Source organism: Tachypleus tridentatus, chromosome 13, assembly GCF_004210375.1.
Source record: "Tachypleus tridentatus isolate NWPU-2018 chromosome 13, ASM421037v1, whole genome shotgun sequence".
Classification (NCBI taxonomy): Eukaryota; Metazoa; Arthropoda; class Merostomata; order Xiphosura; family Limulidae; genus Tachypleus; species Tachypleus tridentatus.
The window spans coordinates 105,943,065-105,954,877 of NC_134837.1; the positions used below are offsets into that span (position 1 = coordinate 105,943,065).

General features: G+C 34.1%; 1 protein-coding gene across 6 annotated transcripts in view; it reads left to right on the forward strand.

The window, feature by feature from the left end:
• Nucleotides 1-9,242, forward strand: part of LOC143237598 (cadherin-like and PC-esterase domain-containing protein 1) — a 275,925-nt gene extending 266,683 nt beyond the window's left edge. For all 6 annotated transcript variants that reach the window (XM_076477036.1, XM_076477037.1, XM_076477035.1 and 3 more), the window contains 5 exons: nucleotides 1,552-1,772; nucleotides 2,036-2,137; nucleotides 4,119-4,206; nucleotides 5,205-5,351; nucleotides 6,907-9,242. In XM_076477036.1, the coding sequence (XP_076333151.1) occupies nucleotides 1,552-1,772; nucleotides 2,036-2,137; nucleotides 4,119-4,206; nucleotides 5,205-5,351; nucleotides 6,907-7,059 (711 nt within the window). In that variant the 3' untranslated portion in view covers nucleotides 7,060-9,242. The remainder of the gene's footprint in view (nucleotides 1-1,551; nucleotides 1,773-2,035; nucleotides 2,138-4,118; nucleotides 4,207-5,204; nucleotides 5,352-6,906) is intronic.
• Nucleotides 9,243-11,813: the final 2,571 nt, after the last annotated feature.

The following is an 11,813-nucleotide window of genomic DNA, read 5'->3' on the forward strand; positions in this document are numbered from 1 at the left end:
TGTAGACGGGCGGCCTTGGGGCGGCCCTCCTTGGGTCAGTCGGCTAGTCCACTTGGGCTAGGGTCAACCAAGAACCAGTGCTGTATGTTCTCAACAGGTGTTGTTCACATTGTATCTGATGCTGGTGTTTGGGTATAATGCTCACGAAACCCTGGCGTTGCTGCAATGTCCTTGTTTGACAATGTGGTTCATCCACTCATCGGGCTTCGTGGTGGGTGGGGTCAGTGGGCACCGAAATTTCCCTTTTTTATTATGGATACTCCAATTACAAATCTTAATAAAATAGTGAAAAATCAGTCTATAGGTAAACGACCACGTCTTGAAGATCCTGAGCAGCAGTCCTCACCATCCGTACCACCTGTTGTACCCCATTTTCTTATCCTACATTCTTTTTCAGAAGGGAGTAGAAGGGCTTGCTGGCTCTCCAAAGTCAGTAAAGAAGCTTCGACCTGGTAACATATTGGTGGAAACATCCACATCTCAACACAGTGAACTTCTCTTGCATTCAATGGCAATTGAGGATTTACATGTACCTATTGAGGTTATACCTCATGCTACTTTGAATTCATCACGAGGAGTTATTCCTGCAAGTCTGTAGTATCTCTGGTACAGTTAGCCACCCTGAAAATCTTAATGTCATCAGCAAACTTAAATATTTTGTTAGTTATTCCAGTGCGATCATTTCCACTTACACCTAATACCATTGCATTCAATGGCAATTGAGGATTTACATGTACCTATTGAGGTTATACCTCATGCTACTTTGAATTCATCACGAGGAGTTATTCCTGCAAGTCTGTAGTATCTCTGGTACAGTTAGCCACCCTGAAAATCTTAATGTCATCAGCAAACTTAAATATTTTGTTAGTTATTCCAGTGCGATCATTTCCACTTACACCTAATACATTAACTGAAGCTGACTTATTAAACAATACCATTAGTTATTGTAACATTAAATATGCATCTTAAAAGGAATTCACGTTTTGTTGTGTTTTTTTGTAAACCCGAGTGATTTTCGTTTTATCCTTGGAAGCTTCGTTTTTTGTGTGTGTTTTTTCATGACCCGAGACTTGTGTTATTTATCAATATATATTTCATATCTTTTGTCAAAATAGAAATATACATGTTTTTTCAAACTTAAAACGTTACTCTCCAATGGTTAAAATATTAATACATCAAGTTTTAGTTTATCACTTCGGGTTAATGATGTAGAGCTCCTTGTCTTACTAAGTAGGTTAGCGATAAGACTGTAGGTTTAAGACGTTATAAATCAGGCTTCAATAACTAACCGTTGAGGGCAGAGCACAGATAGCCCATTGACCGGAAGCTGACCACATGTTTGGAAGGGGTTAAATAAAATTATATATTCAAACATCTAACACCGCCCTCTACATTCCGACACTCAGTTACACAACCCCTTCCAAACAGATAGCTCATTGTGCTTAACAACAACCAAACTTTTTGTATGTTTTTAGCCCCTTCAACCACTATTATTATAAGTACTTTTAACCAATTAAGGGGTTTTTAAGTATTTTTTGTCATTTGTAACAGTTGCTTTTTATCGGAGACTCCACCAATAGAGGGATGATGCATTACGTCATGGAACGTGTGAACGGAACCCTAACAGAATGGGACAAGACGCACGATATACGAGTGTACAACAACTTGAACAATGGTCAGACAACTGTTAGTTTCGCTTACTATCCTCAATTCTGGTTACCGACCAATCAAAGACCAGTGTTCGATAAAACCCTCTATCAGCTTTTGCAACGGTAAGCTCTTACCTCGCACACAAAATCCCTCAGAACAGCTCTGTTAGCAATGCACGTGTTAATTCTTAACATTCGTAACACATAGAAGACTGTTCATTTTTAAAGTTAAAACTATGTCCATTACTGTTGTCAAATCAAGATTCCTGACTATACTCATTAAATGTTTGTTATTTAAAATGTATCCAGTTTATATTAAACTGCTACGAAACGCCATTGTACTTTGACCAGTAAATTATTAAACATTTTGATACGGCTGATTTCAGTTCCAAGCCTTTGAAGAATAACACCGACACTGTACTGATCGTAGGTGGCGTCCATTGGCTAGCTACTCAACATCTACACATGTTGATGCGTGCTTTAAGAGGGCAAGTACTATGAATACTTTAATGTTTTGTTTCTTCCCTCGGTATAGATTTAGTACATTGTTTTAAAGGATAAATGAATATGGCGTTTAAAATATTATGCTCATGGTCGCTTCATTTAAAAATAGGTATGACACAGCCTACCAGAAAGTAACTAAGCGTGTCTGAGGATAAAAATCAATCATCTTTGTTACGTCATATGAAAATAACTCAGACTTACAAATATAAGCACAGTTTGATACAGACCATTAGATACAAAAGACCATGCTACAAATGGAAGTATTCCAAGATTTGGCTGTATTGTCTCTATTCGTATAGTTCGGCGATCAAAATCGGCAAGACGACATTCAATATTACAGTCTACAGTGAAGTGATAATGCAATTACTGTGTCGCGAAGACCCTTTTGGTCATGTGTGACACACACCCTTGATCGTTCCCTTCAGAAGTGCTCCAAACAACCATCTATATTGGCTTTGTGTAATCCCATAAGTCCATATTTCAGCTCCTATGCATACGATGTGTAACCGTATTTATTGTTGTTTATTTAACACAAACGGCATTCTGAAGTGTATGTCTATTCGTTTATTAATACACTGTGTATAATGAACGGTAAGACGAAAAGCATGTGAAATTTGCCAGATTGATCAAGCTACACAATACATTTTCCTATGTACCTCGTTGCTAGTTTAAATAGCCCTGATGCTTTATTTGATCATATGTCTCGTCATTATATGAACCCATTTGATTTATTGATGACGTACATCGTTATTAAATCAATCAGCTTTCGTGCTCTCTTGAACAATAACTTGTAACTACGCGAACAAGCTTTATACTGTATTCAAGAATACAACTCAATGTTATATCGGCTAGTTTTATCTAACCCTAAAGTAAAATGGCCTGTAAACATCTAGTTTGGCTATATAATTCATTACTACTTTGACCAGCCCATCTGGTTTGTCGTCAAGATATTTTATTTTATTAATTTGGTCAGCTACATGTAAGGTGTCCCAGAAGTTGACTCAACTGCTCGTTTAAGATCTAGTATAACTTCTAGAAAATTATCTGCGCTAGCTGTCCTTAATTTTTTAAACAATAGACTAAATGAAAGCAGTTATTCAACACTATCCACCGCTATCTCATGGTCCAATTTTACCCAACGAAAAGTGGGACTGATCAACAGTATAACATCCGCACGGCTGAAAGTGCATAGTCGGTGGCAGGATTCGAACCAGTGACCTGCAGGTTGCAAGTTGAGCGCCTTGACCACCAGACCAGGCCCAGTAAGTCATTTACCAAACGCTGAATGTTTTTGGTTGTTTTTTTTTTTACACGTTTGCAGTAGGTACTGAAAAATGTTTGCCTTCAAAATCGATACAGTACTGGATTCGATCTATCCGTATTTCCTCTGTACATTCATCAATACTCAGTACCACTACAGAAACAATCAATAAAACAATATGGAAATCAACGTTAGTTTCCTTAATGTTACTGTGTGGTAACAGATTTCTGGGACATCCTCTAGTTTACTCCTTGCATAACTGTAATTTAAACCAGCCTATTTCGCTTATTTGAACACACAACTCTGTATAACGATTATACATTCTTTATTCAACGAAACAACTTATTATCCAAACAAGTTATTTAATTCAGTTTCGTATCGTAAACAACATGAATAATTTGATATATATCTTACTAACAACATTGTAGATTGTTAATATATTAGTATGTAGAAAAATAATATGTTTGTCAACCTCTACTCCACGCGTTTTAAGTAATTTTAATCTCATAATAGAACACTAGGCAGTAATATTTAATTATCTAGCAAAGTTACGTAATAAGAAACTTCAGTCTATTTACCGAAACCTAAATGACATGAAAACTTAAACTGACAAATTTGGTGAGAAACTATTAAGGTTTCAGTAGTTTTGAAGGTAGTTCTTGAAACCACCAGGGTGTATATCCTTATTTTTTGTTCTGATACAGAGAAAGACTACAAGGAATAAGACTAGTGATGAAAACCTTAGGTGCAGGGTTCCATCAGCCAGTGGACGAGATTCACAGTCTCACTACAGTAAGCCTGCCAACATTTTTGTGACAATATCACTGACATCACTAACGGGATAACGTGATTGCGTTAGATAGCATAATAATACACGTGACTCTCTAAAAACGATACACAATTTTTTATTTAGTAGATAAATAAACGAATAATCGAGTAATAGTCTTAGCTTATCCGCTTTAATTCATGAGTTAATGTCATCTTATAAAACAATATTTTTCTTGGTAAGACACGTCATCTTTTGGAATATTTGCATCATAGTGGAATTTTTGTATTTATAGAAAAACTACTCATTTTGAATTTTCAATTACTGGTCAGATAGAAGGCACTCAGGCAGCAGCACCTTCCCATCCATCATTCACGCGAAAGGATTGACTGTTGCTCTTATAACGTACATACAGCTTAAAACAACGATGTGCATATAACATTGTATCGCCTATCAAAATACACATTTTTGGTGACGTTTTGGCATAATACGAGAATTAATTCACTTAAATAGTAGAAAGCTAAGAAGCCGTCAGAATATATGTATGTACCAAACTTTAATCGGACACATGAATAGTAGCGAGTTTTGTTTTAAATGTGGGTTGATCAAGATGGCGCTACTGGAATGAAAACTGCTTAAAAAGGGAGATGCTCTTTCAATTCTAAACGTCACCATCTGTGAAATTACGAACCAATATAAATACTTTAATCTTCACTATAAATAAGTTATAAGAATTTAAATCACACTCTGGGTGATTATATTTTAAAAGTTTTAATACGAATAAATACCTAAATTTGCGTGTTTTCTGCTGTATCCACTGAGGGGAATCGAACCCTCGATTTTAGCGTTATAAACTGTACGCATCTTAAAAGCAAGATCATATTTGTAGTTTTATAGACATTACAACTCTAAACAAGAGTTAAACGTAAAGTTAACATGTGCTTTGACATTTTCTACGATAATAATAAGTTAAGAAAACAGGCGTTTATTAAGTACTTCAGTTAATTTCTTTTTACTTTTACAGACAGAACACCAAAAGCTAGTTTATCATAATTTAGGCTTAGCAGACTTTGCTAAACACTACAGTTTTGAAGTTATCGACACTTTTAACGTCACTGTAGCCCGATATAAGGACTTCTTGCAGGGAAAATGCGCGTGCCACTTTCACAAGGTAAGTAGGCACGAACAGTTGTTGTTTTGAAAATATCTACAAAAAGGAACAACGTCCTAATGTAGCTGAAAATAAATATTAAAAAGAACGAAAAAAATTGACCGATGGAGTTCTGTTGAATATTATTCAGTTTCATATACTGTTCATCTTGCATGTTAACAAATATTCTACCACTTTGACAAGAAATGTTTTAATGATTTCATAAACTTTTGTGGTTTGTTATTTATTGTCGTCGAATGTTTCATTGATAAAAAATTGCGATTTTTCTAACCTCATCCTTCATTTCTTATTGTATAGTTTATCCAGTTCACGTGTTACTATCGCCCGTTTTTATATCACTGACATTAAATGTTTAACTGATTAAAGTTTAAACGTTTTGCGTTTTTGTGTCACTAAAATAAAATACTCGACAGCTTCTAAACAGTATCGTCTGTTATGTTACTATCACCAGATGTTTTGATGTATACCGCCTGTTTCCAGTGAATATATATCTACTGATGGAGGTCTACTTTTACGAACCATAATTCGACTAATAATAACACTATGTAACACAAATTTTGTTCCTGGATAGTATGTGTTATTTCTTAATTGCTTATGTTGTAAAAGTACAGAAAATAGCCATTATTCCCTTCCAACTTTGCTTTTGTAACCTGGATAATGAAATTCAGAAATTAACCTATTTTCTATGCAAAAACGGGCAAATTTGCACATTTTCATTTACGTAAGGTCTGAATAAAACAACACATGAATCAAGATTTACATGTATTTATACTAAAGTTATACAAAAATATTTAGAAGTGAGTAGTTTTCGTTATACGCTCTCAGGTTACAAAAGCAAAGTTTGAAGAAAAAAATAGGTCTTTCATTTACTTTAGGCATAAGCAGTTGGAAAATAACACTTTCCGCCCAAGAACAAGAAAAAGTAAAAATTTTGTTACATAGTGTAATTGTTTAAAATAATATTCTTCACTAACCCTGTACAACGGGTTTGTAAGTAAGATGGACATTATAACATCTCAACAGCACATCCTTTACGCCGCACACCACTGCCAACGAGGAGTTTCACTTAATACCGGAGCTCATTGGGTCAGCTCGGAATGCAATAATACAAAACTATGTTCAAAACACTGATAAACTAGGCCTATTAGGATATTGAATAGAAGTCCCCGCTAGCAATTGCGTGAGGAAGTGTTCTCATATTCTTTATACTTTGAAGCCTGTATTATAGGGTTAGTAACTATATAAATTTGCATACAATTATCATCATTTTTACTGTAATGTTATGCCACACAAACTGCCCATCTTTGCATCATCTTATTGTTGATTGTTGTTTTGTGAGTATCACCAATATTAATCTCATATCCTGTACCCTTCTTTCAATTAGCCTAAAATTGAGTGTTGTGTGAATCACAGATAATTTAGTTTAAACATTAAAAAAGTTATTTTTTTAAAAAGATTACATGATTTAAACATTTCGATTGAAAACATAACATTAGAAAGTTGTGTTTGTGACCTAAACATAACGACTAATTTCGTGTTTTTTTGTTTTTGTTAGGTGGTTGAAGTAAACGATTCCACAAGAGAAATTCGACGATGGGGAAATCCAACAAAAAAGAAAATTCGTTATCACGTTGAAGGCACAATCAACGCCATCTACAGTGAGATCCTAATCAGCAGACTATGTAATAACTTTGTTCCAAAAAGATGATTCTTGAAAGTGAGGGTTAATCCAGAGTTATGCTAATTGTAAAGAAATGTGTATTCTAGTTTTAAACTTTCATCCGGAGCATCCTCTGAATAACTACTGCTATTGAATGTGTTGCTTTGGTAACGAGTTGCTAAGTCTAAAAAGCACATCAGTTGCCCAGTGAACAACATTCAGAAAAATCTGCCTTTGACAAAGTCTGTAACTGAGGAATTCGAAAATTATCTTGACATAGAACCTGTGATAGTTAAAAAAAAAACTACATAAGACTATGGTATAGAAGAAGTGGCAGAAGACTGTTGAGGGCCGAGTCCTCAATGTGGACAGGATAATTAAATGGTCAGTACGGTATGTGATTAAAAACGGGTATATGGAAGATGAAAATTCGCTACATCATATACTACTATGTTAGAAATGTATAGATAATATTACTATAATTCAGCCGTTAGAGTAGAAAAGAGCGCAGTTTAAATATATTGTTCGACATTTTATATCACGTAGGTTGGCATAACAATCATTTCTGCAAACGATTACTTCCTTCTGGTGGCTACGACATACGCTCTGGGTTTTTAAATTATATTAGTGGACTGACTTAAGTAACTCGAAGTCATCTTTATGGGCTGTGTATCAGTATAGTGACTAGATAAGCGCTTTTTTTCATTCCATGTCAAGATACAACTTACAAATATTTAATGGGGAGATAAGCATCATCTATTACAAGATACTGTCACAAATACAGTGGTCAAAAATTAGAGACTCTAACAAATGTTTCGAAGCCTTTTGGTTTTCATGTTTTTTAGCATTGAAGATACTGTAAATATTATATACATATGTAACAAACGAGAAAAATACATTTATGACGACTTTCTCTATAAAACAACAACCACCCCATAGTCCCTTTTCTTTCCTCAGAATAAAATAACATTGATAATTCCACTTTGATATCAGGTTGTTTCGGTATCCATGGGTCATCACAAGTTAAGTGCAAAGCTCGTTTTTTTGTTCGTTTGCTTTTGCGTAGAAAACATATAGAAACTTGTTTTTAGTTTGTAGTATCAGCTGCTATGCTAGAATAAAGTACCTCTGATACGTTTATTATGCTCATTAAGTAGCGTAATAAATCGATCACTTACTGTTTACAAATTATACTCTCGCTACAATAACGTTTTCGAATCACTAATGCAAACCTCTCCACTTCACTACGTCAAGGTATAATATTTTACGAAGTTAAAAGCTTTCGTTTGCAGATGGTGCCGTGTGATAGGCTTAAACTGAAGCAAGCACGCTTAGCACTTTATATTATAGCTGTGCGATTTCCCGAAATTCTCCAAAGCAATCTCATATCAACATTTTAGTTTTTGTAATCATCCATTGCTACTTTGTAATGAACTTCTTGTAATCCTTTTATTTCTTATAGTTTCCAAGGTATTTACCCTTTATAAATACCTCATACCTACGCATTAATATTTTGAAAGATCACAGATATCCATTATTAACACAATACACAGTCACATTGATAGTACCTGGAAAACAGTTTTGCATCTGTTGTAAATATTTGGTAATTTATTATACTTTGTATCCTTATTAATATAACTTAATATCAACTATAAGTAATCCATGTAGCGCTATTAATATATTATTGTTAAAATACGAGTTATAAATAGTTAATATATTCCTATTAATATTACTATATTATCACCTAAATACCGCAAACATTTTTATAAACAAAAAGTTTCCACGTAATTTCTGAGTATCCATTTGTCAGTTCTTAATAGTATCCCTTCTAGTCCTAAAAGTTTTTGAATATTTACTAAAAATTGCATTATTTTTAACCTCTGCCCTTCGTTTCTGTGTTCAAACTTTCCAGAAAGTCGATCACTCACTATCATGTTGTACTGGAATGAAACTGGTGACGAAAATACATCGTGCGTGTTTTTATGTAGTTTAAAACAAATTTTAATAGTTCTTGCTATTACGAAAGGATATTTAATAACGTTAATCACTTTGTTCTCATGTCACCAGACACAAAACACGTGCACGGAACTTGTTTTAAAATTTAACTCTTACACCTGAACTTGCTCATAAGAAACCACGTGCTTTACAGAATGTGAAATCTTCTAAACAGTGCCAAGAGTAGCTAAACAAAACACGGTTAAGTGCAATAAAATGATTTTGAACACGTTGAAGAGTGTGTTTTTTTGTGTTGCTTGTATGCTTATCTTGTTCGAAATAAATCACTTCTTTTACTTATTCCAGGCAAATGTTAAACAACTAGATATAGGTGAAAATATTAAACTTAAGTGTAAAGTTGTACATAGGAAGGGTAGCCCGTCTGTGTACCACACTTGTCAATTCTATTTATAAATGGCAATAGCTCGTGATACAACCGATTTAAATTTCAGACCGATTTTCACATTATTGGCTTGGATATATAAAATGTACTCGATAAAAAAAAAAATCCACGTATTAATTCCATAATGGTACTGAAGTATCTCAATAAAATATATGAAGTTTGTTTATATTTTTTCTAACTTTCCATTTGAATTAAAATTTTACAAACTGGTTTAATCTTGTACCATTGTTACAAACTGCTTTTAGTGAAGGGAAGTCATTTTCGAAGCATCATGCATGTGAAGAATGAATCTTAGTAAAATGAGAACAATAAATCATTAACCCCGTAAACAAACTTGAATAACGTTTAGAGATATGTTTATAAAATATACGCAAGTTGTTACATTAACAATTTCTGACATTGAATATTTTAATTATATTATAACAAAGTAACCGGCAGTAGTTTTATTATCGCAAGCTAAGCGAAATTAATTTACCCAAAATTATTCGAGAAAAGATAGTTTGTTTGAATTGAAACAAAGCCACATTGAGCTATTCAATTAATTTTTTCTTTTTTACTTGGAGAGCAATCGCCTTTCCAGAACTGTCTGCAGGCAGTGAAGGGTGATATAGATGTGGGACGTTGCGAGCTTGAGCACCAACATCTCGCTCTCCCAATTTTTATTCTATATCTATTGGCACTCCTTTATTTTATTTCTTTGTGCCAGACAGGCAAATGGAGGTTAAGACTGATAGACGGTGTATCCCCACCGAAATGTGAGTCCTACTTCCACAGTCACCTCCAAAACCTCAGGTACCTTTTATATCCCACATTACAGTTTGTACCCTGGGATCATTTTAATTAGTGCAGCGTGTTCTATTTTTATTTTATTATTGTTTTGGCCTGTTTTTAGCTTATAACAAACTAGTATAATTAGTCAAAGGTCTGGATTTTCTCTTGTAAACGTAGTCCTTCCTTTTGATTTTTACTTTTTCAGTATTAATTTTCTCTCATTTATAACGGTCTGATACAGTGTTGTTTATTTCATCACTTAGGTTAAATCACACAATTTAAACAGTTATCTTTAAACTGCGTATAAAATATTTTAGGTTTTTTTGTGGGGAGTAATCTGATAAATGGAAGTCATCTAGTTACAGCAAGCTACTACAAGTTGCTCAAATGGGTGGTTAGCAGAATTTGGAATTGCTTTGAAACTAATGATATAGGTGTTCCGTTACCTGTACAAACTGTCATTCGTTTCAATAACATTTGAGGAACATGATTATGAAACATACGTACGCTGTGACATCTCTGACAGTAATGTCGATTCTAGTTCGACATAGTAACAGGGTAAATATTCGAAGCTGAATTAGATGTTTTCAGCCTCAACTGAACACCATGTTAGAAATTGGCTTTAAAGGCCTCTTAAGGTAGACACCCAACAGCATTTACTAAACTCATAATTAATCTCAAAGCAACGTCCAATGACCCATTCACAGTAAATCAATTGATTTTATCTACATGATTTGCGTTTCAGTCTCCAATCATATAGGACTAGCTAATTAAACTGGAACGTGATCCATTCCGTTTAATACAGAAGTGTGTTGTATATAGTCGTAATGAAAGTATAGGGTAAGTAGGAATAAGAGATAACATTGACATCTACATCCTCCGAAACTATACCCTTAATACCATAAGTATTAAACAAATAATAGGGATCACAACATGAAACCCTTCCTATTGTTACATGGTGAAGCAGTTTTCCCTAATTCACACTAGCAGGTGATAATGCTCACTTCCACCACTGTTTGACACCTCTGTGAAGAAGAGATTAACCTTTACACTCAATCCTATCGAGCGTGTACGACTCCAGACACCTAAAGGTATAATAAAAATCATACTTTCAGAAGAAGGTTCCAGAGGATGATGCAAGAATTCATCAAATCTGATCTTCAAGCATGAAGTATCGATACCAGGATGTTCTTGCTGTTTGGGAGGCCATGTTATATACTGGTGAAATGAAAATTAACTTAAGATCACATATACCATGGTATTTACAATTCTGATACATGACTGATCAAATACACGACTACATGACATTAAGATGTATGATGAATATCATTTCTCATCAATTGTTTTTGCCTTACCATAACTATAATGTACAAAGTTACGAATATCCTTTAATTGTTTTGAATAAGAATTGAGACTGTGATGTACGTGGAATATGTGATATAAAGAGTAACTTAAAGTTCCACCAATCAAAACTTTTTGACATTCATACTGCCACTTCTTTTGTAGAACCAGTTTTACCGAATACAATTATGTTCGTAATCACAGTCATAACTTGATATCTTATTGTTTAAGTTATATATTACTGATTACACATGTAATACAATTTTTACTTTTTCTTGTTCCTGGGCAGAAA